Here is a 17,859-nt window from a genome sequence, read left to right as displayed (position 1 = left end):
AAACAGCCTCTTCATTCTTTCACGTACTATCTGAAGATGATCATATAAGAACTAGTGAACAAGGTGGTGTCTGAGAACAAGATTCAAATTTCTTGAAATTGCCAAAGCCTCATGGCTCCATAGCTTGAACAGAAGAGGAGAAAGAGTGAAAGGAGTTGGGGGCAGCTAGGTGGCTCAGTGGATAAAGCACCGGCCCTGGATTCAGGAGGACCTGAGTTCAAATCTGGCCTCAGACACTTGACCCTAGCTGTGTGACCCTGGGCAAGTCACTTAACCCTCATTGCCCTGCAAAAATTTTAAAAAATGATACCTGAATACTTTAAAAATAAATAAAATTTAAATTTTAAAACATTTTTAAAGAGTAAAAGGAGTGTTACGCACACACACACACACACACACACATATATATATATATACATGCATACATATGACTAAGTTGTGGTATATGATTATGATGAACTCTATTGTGCTATAAGAAATGACAAGGAGGATGGTTTCAGAAAAACTTGGGAGGACCTATATGAACTGATGTAAAGTGAAGTGAGAAGAACCAGAAGATTATTATATGCAGTAATAGCAATATTAATGATGATCAGTTGTGAAAGGCAACTACTCTGATCAATATAATGGTCCAAGACAATTCAGAAGGACTCCATGAAAAGTACTATCCAATTCTGGAGAGAGAGAATAGATGATCTCCGAGTGCTAATTGATGTATAATTTTCTCACTCTCTTTTTCTTGCTTTTTAGTGACATGGCTAATAGGGAAATATGTTTTGCATGATTTTACACATATAATGGGTATCATATTATTTGCCTTCTCAGTGAGTGGGGGAGAGGCTGAAGGGAGGGAAAAAATTTTCGAACTCAAAAATTTTAAAAAATGTTAATTAAAATAAAATATATGTAAAGGAATTGTCCTCTGAAAGACTAAAACCAAACTTAGAAAGTAAGGGACCAAAAAGGAGGTGTTAAGCTAGTTCAAAATATGGTGGCCCCTTTATAAGGTATGAAAAACACCCTTTTAAATGAATTGGAATGAGCAACATAGTTGGCCGTGAAATAATTGACCATACCACTGGATATCCCTTAAAAGACTGTGGACAGGGGCAGCTAGGTGGCACAGTGGATAGAGCACCAGCCCTGGAGTCAGGAGTACCTGAGTTCAAATCTGGCCTCAGATACTTAACACTTACTAGCTGTGTGACCCTGGGTAAGTCACTTAACCCCAATTGCCTCACAAAATAAATAAATAAAATTAAAGACTGTGGACAAGTTTGAGAGGAGGTGAATTTAAGTGAGTCTATTAATTATTCATACTCAAAGAGGAACCCAGCCCCCAACAAGAAGATTTAGAGAGTTGGAAATGGGAGACCTTTTAAGAAGCTTAGAAACAACGAGAATATGGAAGAGACAAAGCCCTTTAGAGGGAGATGCTCTTATCTCTTGCTTTAACCCTCCAGACATTCTTGTGTTTGGGTTCAATTAGCATTTTTCTTTAAGGCTTTTTTGTTTTTTGGTAGCTGTTTTCACATTGTTGTCTTCTGAGTTTGTGTCTTGGTCTTCCCTGCCACAGTTCTATTTTTGTTGTTTGCTCAGTTTTCCAGACTATTTCTTGAACTGTATGTAAAAGTTGGAGGTAGGGAGACACTGTATCAAGCCTCAAGATTTTTCATGATGCTGCTTTCAGAGTTAGTTCTGGAAATCTGCACATTTTTGATGCTTCCAAGGTGGTGTGATCCAGGGAGAGGTATCGGTCACTGTTCTCCTGGTCTACGCTCTGGCATTTACCAAGTCAGTGCCCCTGCTCCCTGTAGCCACAAGCGCTAGTGCGCCTCTTTGCCTTGGAATTTTGACCAGGTCCCTGTTCCCTTGTGATCCCCAAAAGTCAAGTTAGTTTGGTCTGAATGATCTGGATGAAACCATGCTGGTCTAAGGATTGCAGATTCTGTTTTTCTCTCAATTTTTTTTTAAATCAAGACATTTTCTCTTCTTCAGTCATGTGATACCTTTTCTTTTCGAAGATTTTTCTCTGATATATATATATAGGTGAGGCAATTGGGGTTAAGTGACTTGCCCAGGGTCACACAGCTAGTAAGTGTCAAGTGTCTGAGGTCGGATTTGAACTCAGGTCCTCCTGAATCCAAGGACAGTGCTCTATCCATTGCACCACCTAGCTGCCCCTTTTCTCTGAAATATTACTAGCAATCACATACATCTGCCATTTCCTTCAATAACCAAGGGCATGGGGGCAGCTAGGTGGCGCAGTGGATAGAGCACCGGCCCTGAAGTCAGGAGTTCCTGAGTTCAAATCCGGCCTCAGACACTTAACACTTACTAGCTGTGTGACCCTGGGAAAGTCACTTAACCCCAATTGCCTCACTAAAAAAAAAAACAAAAACAAAAAAAAATAAAATAACCAAGGGCATAGTTCATCTAGTACAGATGATTGGAATTCAAGGGCAACTACTTTGCTTTTTACTGTCTCTTCATTTATCTTAGATGGAAATGTTCTTGTAATCATGTTTGTTCTATCATTTCCTAATCCAAGGCTGTTTTCCTCTTAACTAAGAAAATAAAAGCCAAATCCAAAACAAATAGTTTCTTTCTGTTGTTGTCGTCATCCTTCTGTCCATGACAAGCAATGTCCTATCAATTCTACAATCCTCTCTTTTCACTTAACTGAGCTTCAAAATTTCATTTTTGTTGTCCTTATCTTCCATTGCCTGCTTAAACTCATTCTGAAAGTTAGCACTCCTAACATTATTTTTACAGGGTTGTGCTATGTTCAAACATTTATGGTCAACCATTTGGCCTTGCTTCCATCTTCTGTGCATTTTACTTCAGAATCTAAGTTGGTTAGTAAGTTTTCTGTGTAGGTCTACACAAGTCTCCTCAGACAAAAAACAGTTTTCCTTTTTATTAGAATTGCTTCCCTTTCTGTCTCCTATCACTCCTGGGCTGTTTCTCGGTAGCATTTTAGCCCATTCTATTTCCCTCTTCTTGAGAGAAGAGACTGGTTTTTGCCTTTCTTTGTAACTTTGTATAGTACTATACCAGTCATATAATAGGGACTTAATAAATGCTAGTTAATTGACTAAATGACTGATATATACAACTATGTCCTGATTAGCATAAATAATGAAGTGGTCCCAAGTAGAAAATTCAAATTATTCAAAGTTATAATTATGTAAAATGTGGTCATTGGCTCTAAACTCCTGGGAACATATGAGATCACCAATTGAGAGAGTACAAAGAGATAAGAGAGCCTAGGTTAGAACCTTGGAAGATAACCATAGTCAGTGGGTGGGACATGAATAAATATCCAACAAGGAAGACTGAAAAGGAGGCCAGGAATCCAGAGAGAGCAGTCTGCTGAAAACCCATAAAAGAGAAAGTATTTTGAAAGGTGAGTATTGAGAAATGACCATTAGATTTGTGGATTAGAACGTTAGTAACTTTGGAGGAAGCAATTCCAGTTGAATGATGTCAGAAGCCACATTGCATCAAGTTAAGAAGAGAATGTGAGGAGATAAAATGGAGGTGCCTGATGTAGAGCCCTGTTTCAGACCAGATTTGGGACTTTCTTTTTTTGTTTGTTTGTTTGTTTGTTTTTGGCGGGGCAATAAGGGTTAAGTGACTTGCCCAGGGTCACACAGCTATTAAGTGTCAAGTGTCTGGGGCAGGATTTGAACTCAGGTTCTGAATCCAAGGCCGGTACTTTATCCACTGCACCACCTAGCTGTCCCCATAAAGCACTTTTTAAAAAGAGTTTAGAAGAAAAGGGGAAGAAGAGAAATAGGAGAAAAGCCGTTGGTAATATTAGTGCAGTCATTTCAGGCTTCCCTTCCCCAACTGACACTCAAATTACTAAATTGATTGCTAGAAAGTGGCTGTTACTCTCCTTAGTGTCCCAGGAGTCACCAAGCCCCCTCTCTTTTCTGAGTTGCTTATAGTGGGTGATTCTTTCCCTCTGTGACAAAATTTTAAAATCTTATTTATTACATGGATCATTTGACAGTCTTGTGAAGCTTAAGGGCCCCTTCTCAGAATACAATTTTTAAAAGGCATAAAATAGGGGCAGCTAGACTAGCTGTGTGACCCTAGGCAAGTCACTTAACCCCAATTGCCTCACCAAAAAAAATATTAATTAAATACAATTACATTTTTAAAAATTGAGACCCCAAATTAAGAATCATCTCAGATTTTATCCCTCCTTTCTTTGCCCTGTATATATCTGGGATGTATATAGCTGTTTGCATATTGTTTTCTCCATTAGAATGTGCTTTCCTGGAGGGCAGGCACCAGGCACCTGCATCTTCAGCACTTTGCATGGAGCTTCACACGTAGTAAGCGTCACACATAGTAATGGCTTAATAAATGTTTGTTGAACTCGATGACTGCTCTAGAGCATTTTTCTGGGATCCAAATGACCTGTAAATTGGAAAAACTAATTTTTATCATTGTAGTCCCTTGCACTGTATCAGCATCCAAAACCTTTTGAAGATCTCATCCCATCAGGTCCTTCCTTACATGTTCAGTGCTGATCCCCTCACTTTAGAAATGAAGGCACTCGGGCCAGAGAGCTTGTATCTTGACCAAAGTCCCATAGCTAGTTCGTGGCAATCTAGGACTAGAACCCAAGTCTGCTTATTTCATACCATACCGTGCACGGAGTGACCTGGACACCCTTCTGGATCTGGGAGGCTGCTGTATTAATATCTTCCAATCGGATCAACTTGAAGTTGGATGTTTGGTGGCAGGTCCAGCCTTTAGATGGCATGACTAGGGGGTCCTCGCCATGCTCCAGTACCTTCAACTTCCATGTCTTAACATCCCCTTGAAGACCATCCTCTTCTACATAATCCTTTAACTGCTCCAGCTGGTTAGGTGGCTGGCATTGGCTAAGGCTGCTGTTTTCAATGGGCTCTTGTTCCTTGATGCTGCTGCATGCCTGGAGGACAGCAGTTTCAGATTTCTTTTCTTTATCATTGTTCCTGGAAGAAGAAAGAAAAGGAAGGGAAGTTTGGTTACTCAAGAAGGTAGGTTCTAAGCGGCCCTAATTACTTTTAAAATTTCTCAATAAGATACCATTTATCAAAGGTATGCCCAGGTTTTCCTACCCTTAAAAAACCTTCTTTGGATTCTACAATCCTCTCAAGCTAGTTTGTCCTATGTCTCTCTGTCTCTCTTCCCTTTCACAGCCAAACTCCATTAAAAACAACAACTCTGTCCACCACTTTATTTCCCCTCATTCATACCTTAACCCCTTGTCATCTGACTTTCCACCACATCATTCAATTTCAATTTCTCTCCCCAAAAGCATCAGTGGTTTTTTATTTGACAAATAGAGTGACCTTTTCTCAAGGACATCTAGGTGACACAGTGGATAAATTGGAAGCTTAGAGTCAGGAAGACCCGAGTTCAACAACAAATGTTACCTTTTCTCAGTCATCATCTCTCTTGATCTTTTCGTGCCAATTGACGCTTTAGATTACCCTTTCCTTCTCTCTCTTTTCTGGGTTTTCATGACAGTGCTCTTTCTTGGTTCTTGTCCTATTCACCTGGCCTTTCTTTTTTTCATTTTTCTTTTCTGGACCATCAACCCACACCCCACCCTCTAAAGGTAAGTATCCTCCAAAGCTCTATTTTACTCTCTTTACACTATCTCACTTGGTTCAATTCTTTTATCTATGGAGATGACTCCTAATCTATGTATTCAGCCCTCCTGTCTCCTTGCAGATCCAGTACTACCAACTGCCTACTGGACAATTCCAATTGGATGTTCTATGGGTAGCATCTCAAATTCAACACACTCAAAGCAGAACTTACAACTCTTTCCTGCCCAATCTTTCATTTTTTCCATATTTAAATTTTTTTAATGTTTAATATCAGTCCTCTTGCAATATAACGTATTTTATGTGATTTGGTATTGAGCTTATAAGATTGCATATTTCCATATTAGTAATATTTTTTAAAGCAAGAAAAATAAAGAAAATGAGCCAATTACACTTCAATATGGACTCAGAATTCATCAATTCTCTCTCTAGAGGTGGATAGCATTTTTTCATCAGGAGTCCTCTGGAATTGTCTTAAATCATTGTATTGATCAGGGTAGCCAAGTTTCTCATAGTTGATCATTATTGCAACATTGCTGTTACTGGGAACAATGATCTCCTGGTTCTTCTCACTTCACTTTGAATAAATTTACAAATGTCTTTTTAAAAATAGTATTTTAGGGGGCAGCTAGGTGGTGCAGTGGATAGAGCACCAGCCCTGGAGTCAGGAGGACCTGGGTTCAAATCCGACCTCAGACACTTCACACTTACTAGCTGTGTGACCCTGGGCAAGTCACTTAACCCTCATTGACCAACAAAAACAAACAAACAAAAACAGTATTTTATGTTTTCCCAACACCATTATTCTATGCTCCCCTAATTTGCTTATGGTATCATCCTTTATGTCTCTAAATCATGTACCCATTTTGACTTTATCTTGACAAATGGTGTGAGATGTTGATCTATATACCTAATTTTTCATTTTCCCAGTAGTTTTTGTCAAATAGTAAGTTCTTGTCCCAAAAACTTGTATCTTTGGGATTATCAAATACTAAATTACTATGGTAGTTTACTACTATGTATTATCTACCTAATCTATCCCACTGATTCACCACTCTGTTTCTTAAGCCAGTACCAGATTGTTTTGATGATCACCATTTCATAATACAGTATGAAATCTGGTACAGCTAGGACACCTTTCTTCATATTTTTTCATTTATTCCTTTGATATCCTTGAGCTTTTGTTCTTCCAGGCGAATTTTGTTGTTGTTTTTCTAGCTCTATAAACTAATTTTTGGTAATTTGATTGGTCTGGTCCTGGTAGAATTATCATTTTTATTATAATGGCTTGGACTACCCATGAGCAATTAATATCTGACTTTATTTGTGTGAAACGTGTTTTGTAAGTGTGTTCATGTGCTTCCTGGATTTGTCTTGATAGGTAGACTCCCAAAGATTTTATTGCTGTAACTAGCATTTCTAGTACAACATTGAATAATAGTGGTGATAATGGACACCCTTGCTTCATCCCTGATCTTATTTGTAAGGTTTTTAGCTTATCCTCATGACAGATAATGCTTGCTGATGGTTTTAAATAGATACTACTTATCATTTTATGGAGTTCATATAGGTCTTGCCATGTTTTTCTGATACCATTCCCCTGAATATTTCTTAGAGAAAAATAGTACTCCATCATAATCATTTGCCATGCCTTGTGCAATTGATGAATATCCCCTTGATTTCCAATTCTTTGCCACCACAAAAAGAGCTGCTATAAATATTTTGTACATATATTCCTTTTTAAAAATCTCTTTGGGATACAAACATGGTAGTGGTATTGCTGGGTCAGAGGGTAGGCACAATTTTAAGGGTATTCACAGTGTTGTAGCCCTCTGAGTACAGTTTCAAATTGTTCTCCACAATGGTAGGACCAGTTCACTACTCCACCAACAATTCATTAGTGTATCAGAGTGCTGATTAAGATGTAAATTTTTAGGGGGCAGCTAGGTGGCACAGTGGATAAAGCACTGGCCCTGGATTCAGGAGAACCTGAGTTCAAATCCAACCTCAGACAGTTGATACTAGCTGTGTGACCTTGGGAAAGTCACTTAACCCTCATTGCCCCGCCCCACCCCAAAAGATGTAATTTTTTTAGACATGACCAGTGGGAAATTCTGTTTTGCATGACTATATATGTTTGTAATAGGACTTTTGTTTTTCTTGCTTTATGGATACGGAGGCAGCAGGGGGAAGTGAATGGGAGGGAAAGCTAATCTTTGTCTGAAGATAAAAAATAAAATTTAATTAAAAAAATCAAAATCTTGTTCCTTCCTGAAATAATTCTAGATGATGCTATTTGTAACAACCAAGTAAGAATTTATACAATGACAAAAAAACCTACTATCTAATGTATTTAAATTCGGGCAGCTGGGTGGTGCAGTGGATAAAGCAGCAGCCCTGGATCCAGGAGGACCTGAGTTCAAATCCAGCCTCAGACACCTGACACTTACTAGCTGTGTGACCCTGGACAAGTCACTTAACCCTCATTACCTCCACAAAAACAAAAATAAATAAATGCACTTGCATTTTAGTTATTATTGGTTAGTATAACAGTATTGGCCCATATATTTGAATATGTGCATGTGTGTATATATATAAAAATGCAAATATACATATAAATACATGTACATATATATGTGTGTGTGTGTGTTTGCTTTTTTTTTTTTGGTGGGGCAATGGGGGTTAAGTGACTTGCCCAGGGTCACACAGCTAGTAAGTGTCAAGTGTCTGAGGCCGGATTTGAACTCAGGTACTCCTGAATCCAGGGCCAGTGCTTTATCCACTGAGCCATCTAGCCGCCCCATTGTGTGTTTGCTTTTTAAAAATTAAAGTCATTTAATGAAATGGTCCCCCCAGGGACTACCCCCACAAGTTAGTCAACAAGCATTTATTACTTGCCTACTATGTTCCAAGCAGTCATGAGCTAAGCTCTACAAAGATATATATATATATATATATATCAGGGGGCAGCTAGGTGGTACAGTGGATAAAGCACCAGCCCTGGATTCAGGAGGACCTGAGTTCAAATTTGACCTCAGAGACTTAACACTTACTAGCTGTGGGACCCTGGGCAAGTCACTTAACCCTCATTGCCCTACAAACAAAAAACAAACAAATATATATATATATATATATATATATATATATATATATATATATATATATATATATATATATATCAGACCCTGCCCTCAAGGAGTTTAGAGTATGAGTGGGAAACCCATTAGGTTTACTAAGGTCTATAAAGGAAAGGATCCTGGGCTGAGGAGCAGGGGCATCTGTGTTCTTTTCCCAATTCCATTACTGCCTGTTTGTGTAACCTCTCTTAGGTCATCAATTTCTCAATCTCTAAGAACACTAGAAATGTAAATGTTCCCTTCACATTCAGAGTTCAGGGAGAGCTTCTTTGGGGAACAATTTTGAAATATAAGGGAAGGAACATAGCCAAAGGAAGATTATTGATCTTCTATTACTCTTTCTGGAAGAGCTGCCATTGTAAAATCAGTTCAGAGTCCACGATACTCTTCCTAGACTTAAGATGCTAGGCCTGGCTCATTTCTTTCCTTTGCATCCCTCTTCAGAAAGAGAGAAGGGGGGGGGGGGACAGCCAGGTGGACACTTACTAGCTGTGTGACCCTGGGCAAGTCACTTAACCCCCATGGCCCCGCAAAAAAAAAAAAAAAAAAAGAGAGAAGGCACTGGCGTTTATTGGTCTAATTTTGGGGGTATATGCCTAAGCTCTTCACCTAACAGCTTCCTAAGCTTAATCAAAATCATTCAATTTGGTTTCGGTTTCCTTAAGTGAAAAATCATCAGAGGGGTAGATTCACTAGTATACAAAGTGCCTCCCAGCTCCAACATTACAGACCACAAGGTGCTTATAGGTAGGTGGTATCATTTCTCTCTTGCCCCCAGGACACCTAGACCAGAGCTCTAGGCCCAGAACACCCCTTTAATCAGGTGCACGAATAATTAGAAAATAATCCTTGAATGGTTTATATCTACTTAAGTATTATTTGGAATAATCATTAGCATATCAAAATCAGGAGCAATTTGAGAATTGCTATTTCAGACTCATGCAAACCCAGAAATTTTCCTTTGCTCATGGAAAATGGCTTCCACCAATGACACCACCTGCCTCTTTTTCTGTCTCTGTCTCTGTCTCTATCTCTATCTCTCTCTGGTGGTGTCTCTCCCTCTCCCTCTCCCTCTCCCTCTTCCTTTCTTTCCCTCTCTCCTCTCTTTCCCTCTCTCCTCTCCTTATTTTTCCCCTTAATGGAAATTTCCCTTTACTCCAAGGTCAAACAATCAGCCTATCAACAAACATTTATTGAGTTCTTTTTTCTATTGCCTGGCAGTGTACTAAGTGCTAGGGATACAAATAAAGTAAAAAACATGATCTCTACCCTCTAGGAGCTCACATTTTCTACATTCGAATGCAAGAAACACAAATAAGTAAACATCCATGTACATACAAGTCACATACATATGCACAATACATATACACGCATATATGTACATAAACAAAGACTTACACCCATGCATGCCCATACATAAACATATAGACACAAACCTTTCACTGAGATGTATGTGTATATGGAAGGAGAGAAAGATCTAGATCGATATCTCTCCATCCATACAAACACACACACATCTCAGTTATATGATTTAACAATCAGCTCCAGTGGCCCCAGCACAGCTCTGGATCAACTCTCTGGATATATAGGGAGTTGATTCAGAGCTATTCTAGAGCCATTGGAGCTGATTGTTAAATTTTCAGTGTGAGCATTTACACCTGTCTTAGATTTACAAAGCAGATATTGATTGATGTGTTGTTTACCATCTAGAGTGACTTAAGAACATGTCGATAATGCCGAAGAAGCTGAAAAGAATATTTTGCATATTTGTCCTTCATTCTTGAAAAGGACCTTGACAATGGCTTGCACTGAATTGGATGTAAGGGGGGTAGTGCTGTGCAAGGTCACCAGTCCCACTCAATCCTCCTGAGCCATCTGGGTCCAAGATGACTGGAGATGAGGTTAAATGATTTGCCTAAGGTCACGCAGTTAGTAAGTATTGAAGGTGCGATTTGAACTCAGGTTCTCCCAACATCAGGGCCAGTGCTTATCCACAGCACCACCTATCAGCCTACCCCAGTTTGCTCTATAAACACTAGGAGCTCAGCAAGCGTGCAGAAGTGGGAGGCTCAGGGCGTGAAGTCATCACCAGCGACTGGAGGCCAATAACAACAACAAACAACAACAACGATTGGCATTTACACAGCACTTTAAGGTTGCTAATGCTTTGCATTGACTTTCTCCTTTGAGTCCCACAACTTCCCTGAGGAAGTTTAATTGTTCCAAGAATTAGGAGTGTTAGACATCTAGAAGCACCTTATTGACTTGTTCCTTTGATATGCAAAGTGGCTGAGATTCAGGGCCTTTGAGTAAACCCACTTTCTACGGGTGTTGAGGTTCCAGTGGAGAGACTTTGTTGTTGTTAGGTTGTTTAAGTCATGTCCTACTCTTCCCGACCCCATTTGTAGTTAAGATACCAGATTGGATCACTATTTCCTTCTCCAGCTCATTTTACAGATCAGGAAACTGAGGCAAACAGGACTAAGTGACTTGCCCAGAGTCACACTTCTAGTAAATATCTGTAGCTGGATTTGAACTCAGGAAAATGAGTTTTCCTTACTCTAGGCCTGGCACTCTATGTACCTATCGCCCTATTTGCTAATAGCATAGAGTAACAGTCAAAATCATGAAGGCTTGGATTCAAATCCTGCTTCCGGTATTTGAACAAGTAACAACTTCTTTTAGCCTCAGTTTTCTCATCCAATCTCTGTATTGGTTATGGCCTAGGGTTGTTGTTAAGTTAGGTAATGTACATAAAACCTCTGGCAAACTTTAAATTACTACATAGAAGTCAGCTGTCAACCCGATTATATTTTTATTTCCCAGCTGAGCACGCATAGGGATTACTGAATCAGAGTGGAGCAAATGGAATGAAGGCATTTAGTGCTATTGTAGGTGTTGGTTTAAGCAGGTCACACAGCTTCACCTTGAGTGATTAAACTATTTCTCAAACCAAATCCATCATAGAAGAAGCTAGGTTTCATTCCTCTCCCAGTTCCAATTTTTACTTTCCAGACTTCACCATGATACCAGGTACTTTTCACTCATTCCCCCCTCCCCCCTTCAGCTTTCTTTTATATGTTGTCTTCTCCCATTAGAATAGAGACTTCATGAGGGCAAGGACTATCTTGTTTTTGCTTGTATTTGTATCCCTAGCACTTAGTGTAGTGCCTTACACATAGTAAATGTTTAATCAATGGTCTATCTCTCTGCCTGTCCATCCATCACATCTGTCTGTCTCTGTCTGTCTGTCTCTGTCCATCCAACCATTGTCTGCCCATCCATTCATCTATCCATCTATCCATCCATCCATCCATCCATCCATCCATCCATCCATCCATCCATCCATCCATCCATCCATCCATCCATCCATCCATCCATCCATCCATCTATCCATCCATCTATCCATCTATCTATCTATCTATCTATCTATCTATCTATCTATCTATCTATCTATCTATCTATCTATCTATCTATCTATCATTACCTTTCCAGACAGCTCTGATCTGTGCCCTTCATGTCCACCCAGCTAGTCTTCAGGGATCACTTAGTTTTGTTAGTTAAACACATCCATGCCCAATAGGAAATGGCCAGGTGTGATTCAAGAAACCTACCTCCTGGAAATCAGCTCTTCAGCATAGCTGCAAAAACAACAAAAATGAGATCAGAAAGGCACAGTGATTCACATTGCAGTGACTGAGGGGAAAATATTTCTTACCCCACCCTGAGGGAAAAAGCTTGACTTGCAAATAGACAAAATTACGATGTCAGTTTTCACTGTTACACTTGAAAGCAATTTAGGATACTTTCCTCCCACCCCCAGGGTGTGATATTGTACGTGACGGTGAAGCCTCAATATTCCCACCCATAAGGCCCTATGTGAAACAGAACTCTGAGGAAGGGAGAAAATTACTTAGTTGGGGGCAGCTAGATGAAGCAGTGGATAAAGCAGCAGCCCTGGATTCAGGAGGACCTGAGTTCAAATCTGGCCTCAGACACTTGACACTTACTAGCTGTGTGACCTTGGGCAAGTCACTTAACCCTCACTGCCCTGCAAAAAAAACAAACAAAAAAGAAAAGAAAAGAAAATTACTTAGTAGAACAATATTGTGGACAGAGAATTGGACTTGAAATTGTGAAGCTTTGATTGCTAACTACGTCACATGCTAGCTGTATAAAATCAGCCAAATCCCTTAACCTCTCCAAATCTGTTTCTTCATCTGTAAAACTGGGGAAAATAATATGCAGTAATAATATACAAGCTACCGTGTAGGAGTACTGAAGGACCAAATTGGATAATATATGCAAAGTACTGCAATAATGTCCGCTGTGTATATTTTTTCCTTTTTTTTTTTTTTTTTTTTGCGGAGCAATGAGGGTTAGAGTGACTTGCCCAGGGACACACAACCAGTAAGTGTCAAGTGTCTGAGGCCTGATTTGAACTCAGGTTCTCCTAAATCCAGGGTGGGTGCTTTATCCACTGTGCCACCTAGCTGCCCGAGCTGTCTATATTTTCTGTTTTCCTTTTTTTTTTTTTTTAATGAGGCAATTGGGGTTAAGTGATTTGCTCAGGGTCACACAGCTAGTAAGTGTTAAGTGTCTGAGGTCGGATTTGAACTCAGGTACTCCTGACACCAGAACCGGTGCTCTATTCACTGCGCCACCTAGCTGCCCCTGAGCTGTCTATATTTTCAATGAGATTGAAGGGAAAACCTGTAAATCTTTAAACAGTGACTGTTGTTGGGAATTTTAAGAAATTTCATTCTGTACATGCATGTAGATTTAAAGGGGGGAGTCACAATAATCTTTATGGGGCTGAACCAACTCCTAAGTAAGATGTCACAGATATTCTTAATTCAGTCCAGGCTACCTACTTTATGAGGATCAAATTTTACAAATGCATGCCTCAAACTGAGTTAAAATATGCATTAACATGCCTAATGGAAAACCTGAGACAGGATATAGATATCAGCAATTCTCTTTACCAAAATAATCACATAGTTGTGCTTTTATAAAATGAGGTATCAAAGTTACGAAGACCTAGGGGCAGCTAGGTGGCACGGTGGATAGAGCACTGGGCCTGGATTCAGGAGGACCTGAGTTCAAATCTGGTCTCAGACACTTAACACTTACTAGCTGTGTGACCCTGGGCAAGTCACTTAACCCCATTGCCCAGCGAAGAAGAAGAAGAAGAAGAAGAAGAAGAAGAAGAAGAAGAAGAAGAAGAAGAAGAAGAAGAAGAAGAAGAAGAAGAAGGCGACGACGACGACCTAGGTCAAAAAGCCTCTGACATTTACAACCTATAAGACCCCCTAGTACCTCCTCTAGTGCCTACTTCACAGGCCTGTCATAAAGTGCAAATAAAATGACAATGAACAAACACATCTGATGTGCAAACTTTAAAACTCCATATAGGGGGCAGCTAGGTGGCGCAGTGGATAGAGCACCGGCCCTGGAGTCAGGAGTACCATAGTTCAAATCCGGCCTCAGACACTTAACACTTACTAGCTGTGTGACCCTGGGCAAGTCACTTAACCCCCATTGCCTCACTAAAAAAAAAAAAAAAAAACCTCCATATAAAAGCTGATTTGAAGGTGTCTAGAAATCCCAGAATTCCAGAGCTGGGAGGGACTTCAGAGGCTATCTAGTCCCAAGGATGACTGAACAAGTCTTCCTTTTTGACACCAGCCTCAGCGAGTTGTCATCTACTCTGTGCTTGAAGTCCTGTAGTGAGCAAAAACTCCCAGCTGGTGAAATACATTTCCTTCCTTCACTGGTACTTGACCTTGCTGGAGAATAGCCTCAGAACCTTGGAGAGTTTTGAGGTATACAAAACAATTTTTCTTCATGACAATCCTGTGAGATAGGTAGTGTGAATACTATTATTATTCCCAATTTACAGACAAAGAAACCTAGACTGACAGATATTAAATGACTTAGGCAAGGTCACACAGTAAATGACAGACTCCAGACCAAGACCTAGGCCTTCAGACTCAATTGTCCATGCTCCAACCCATGAAAGAGCTAATTGTGACAAAGCTGATATGTAGCAGCAATAAGGAATTATTCCTCCCAAATTGTGGGGAACCCAGAAAAATATGATACATAGAATGAGGTCATGGTGTCCCTACTGCTCTTTGTCTCCAATACGTTTTTTTCTGTGACTTCAATTACAATATCCTTCTGCCCATAAAAACGACAGAAAGTCCAGAATCATGACTGGATGATCTCCATAAAGCATACTGGGCACACCCCAAATATCAGGCCACTAACAGTTTTCTAGGGTGGTAGTTGGCATCCATTACCCTCCCCTCGAAATCAAAATATGCAAATGACTCCACCGACAAATGACCCATCACACTTTTTGCCAAGGTCGTAGAGCTAAGATGAAATTCGCTAGGATTTGGATCCTTCCCTCCCACCCCCTTATTGTACCCAGCTCCCTCCCCAGGCAAAAGCAATGTAAAAGCTGTTGCCCTGAGCCCCAGGGACAGAGAAGGGAAGAGAAGGTGAGTAAAATGCATTACCTAAACAATACAACAGCCACATAGACAAAGAGTTGAAGCAGGATCTTAACCGCAGCAGTGTAAGAAGGTAACCAGGGTGACTGGATTTCTGGGTAGTTAGTTCCCCTGGGTCTAGGTCTGTGCCTAGCTGGGGGACGATCCATGAGACCCTAAAGGAAGTCAAGGGTGGGCAGGGGCAGACGCAGCTCTAGTTCTAACTTAGAGATTCCCAGAGTTCTCCAACCTTGGCCAGAAAAGATCATACTCTTCCTCTCCTCCAAAATGAGCCCCAGGAGTTCGGTGTGGTTCCTTCAAATAAAGCAACCGGGCCACAAAATTCATAGTTCCAGGTGCCTCACCCTCTTCCCCAGTCAGCACCAGTCCCCTGTCCTTCACTAAAGCCTTCCAGGGAGCCAACTGACCTCTAGCATATATGCCCCTGGTGACTCTGGGAGCATTTGCTGCTATTTAAAGAGCTTACCTCACAGGCCCCGTCTGTCCCAGTCAATTTTAGGGCTCTGTGGGATTAGCAGTCCCCAGAGAGTTAGGGCTTTAGGTGTTTACAGCTTAGCCACCTAGGAATTGGAAGTCTGTTAGTGGAGAGGTGAAATAAGGGGGTTTTTTTATGTGAAAATGACAAAGGAGCTCCCATAGCATCCTTAAGGAATGGTAGGCTTTTAAATGATTTCAAGATGGAAAAGACCCCAGGGATCATATAATTTTTATACCTTGGTATGAATATTTATTTTTTTGGGGTGAGGTAATTGGGGTTAAGTGACTTGCCTAGGGTCACACAGCTAGTAATTGTTAAGTGTCTGCGGTCGGATTTGAATTCAGGTCCTCCCGACTCCAGGGCCGGTGCTCTATCCACTGTACCACCTAGCTGCCCCGAGATCATGTAATCTTTTGGGGGGGGGCGGGGGGAGCTTGGTGAGGCAATTGGAGTTAAGTGACTTGCCCAGGGTCACACAGCTAGTAAGTGTTAAGTGTCTGAGGTCGGATTTGAACTCAGGTACTCCTGAATCCAGGGCCGGTGCTTTATCCACTGTGCCATCTAGCTGCCCCCGAGATCATGTAATCTTGATACGAAAGAACCAAGAGCAGCCTTAATTAACAGAAGGCTTTTGTAGGATTTCAAGCTGGAAGCAAACTCAGAGATCATATAAACTTGATACAGCTGGTTTTGTGGAAAGAATCAAAACATTAGTTTGTATCCTGGTTCCTTGTTAATTGTGTAACTACAAGTAAATTACTTTTCTCTCTAAGCTTCATTTTCCTCATCTATAAAATAGTAATATAATAATGCCACCATTTATATATTTTCTCCATAGAGCTCCTTTACAATCCTCTGAGACAGCACAGATACTATCCTCTTTTGACAAATGAAGAAACTGAGGCCCAAAGAGTTAAAGAGACTTGTTCAAGATCACACAGACAGTGAGCTCTCTTAGTCAAGCATTTATTTGTTAAATACTTACTATATACTAAGGATTAGGGGATACAGAAGAAAAGCAAAAAACAAAACAAAACAAAACAAAATCTCCACCAAAACCAAAAACAAAACCACATCCCCTGCGTTCAAGAAGCTTACATTCTAATGAGGAAGATAAGACAAAAGATCCGGCTCTATAGATTTTAATTACGTTATCTAGAAAGTCTGTCCTGCCCCACTGAGGACACACCTGACCCATTATTTCAAGAATGTCTAAGACGTGCTTCACTTAACTTCCTACTCCAAATCTTTTTTTTTTCCAAATCTTTTTTAACAATCTCAAGGAGGTCTCCACCTTCCCTTTCTTCCTTTATGAAACTATGATCAAATAAACTCTGCCTTTGCTCCTGAAAGGAGTGTGTCAATTATGCCTGTTGGGGGCCACTCATCCACCACCTATGGCAACTTGGTGTTGGAATGGACAGAGAGCTGGACCTTAAATTAGGATGACCTGAGTTCAAATTCCTCCTTAGATACTACCTAGCTATGTGACCCTGGGCATATCACTAAAAGCTCTCTCTACCTCAGTTTCCTCATCTGTAAAATGGAGATAATAATAGTAGTACCTACCCCCCAGGGTTGTTGTGAGGATCAAATGAGATAATATTTGTAAGGTCAGTGAGTCAATAAACACTTATTAAGTGTCCACTATGTAACAGGTACTATGCTATACAGCTTAAAATGCTATAAAAATGCTAGCTATTTTTTTTAATGCTAGCTCTTATTGTCTTTATTATCATTCTCTGTTGGGACACAAACTCCACTGAAGAAATGGGCTGTCTCTGTTTTTGTATTTTATTGCCTGAATTTAGCACAGTATTAAACACGCCATATTTAATAAATGCTTTTTCAACCATCCACCCATCCATCCATTCATTCATTCACAACATAGACCCTTCCTATCATTCCAATCTTACACCTTGCTCCTCCTCCCACACACTATTGCCTCATCATATTGGCCTGCTTGCAGTTTCTCATACATTAGCATTTGTCTCCTGTCTTCATACCTTTTCACTGTCTGTCCTCCCGTCCCTAGAATGCTCTCTTGCTTCCTCATCTGCCTCTTTTAGAATCCCTGGATTCCTTTTTTCTTGCTTCCTTGAAGA

General features: G+C 40.3%; 2 protein-coding genes across 4 annotated transcripts in view; one reads left to right on the top strand and one right to left on the bottom strand.

The window, feature by feature from the left end:
- The window catches only part of LOC122741326 (L-threonine dehydratase catabolic TdcB-like), a 30,949-nt gene extending 15,308 nt beyond the window's left edge, over positions 1-15,641 (bottom strand). Inside the window, exons 1-3 of one of the 3 annotated variants that reach the window (XM_043984686.1) lie at positions 15,506-15,641; positions 12,370-12,396; positions 4,667-4,997 (exon numbers count right to left, since the gene is read on the bottom strand). In XM_043984686.1, coding sequence (XP_043840621.1) covers positions 4,667-4,997; positions 12,370-12,396; positions 15,506-15,603 — 456 coding nt within the window. In that variant the 5' untranslated portion in view covers positions 15,604-15,641. Of the gene's footprint in view, positions 1-4,666; positions 4,998-5,441; positions 5,725-12,369; positions 12,397-15,282 lie in introns of those variants that run through there. The other 2 variants (XM_043984685.1, XM_043984687.1) reach the window with 2 other exon arrangements.
- Positions 3,297-17,859, top strand: part of PLAC9 (placenta associated 9) — a 71,185-nt gene continuing 56,622 nt past the window's right edge. The window contains exon 1 of the mRNA XM_043984690.1: positions 3,297-3,409. The gene's annotated coding sequence lies outside the window, so the exon portion shown is untranslated. The remainder of the gene's footprint in view (positions 3,410-17,859) is intronic.

The sequence above is a fragment of the Dromiciops gliroides genome, chromosome 2, assembly GCF_019393635.1.
Source record: "Dromiciops gliroides isolate mDroGli1 chromosome 2, mDroGli1.pri, whole genome shotgun sequence".
NCBI classification, from domain to species: Eukaryota; Metazoa; Chordata; class Mammalia; order Microbiotheria; family Microbiotheriidae; genus Dromiciops; species Dromiciops gliroides.
Note: the sequence above shows the minus strand (reverse complement) of the source record. Positions and strands in the feature narration are given on the sequence as shown.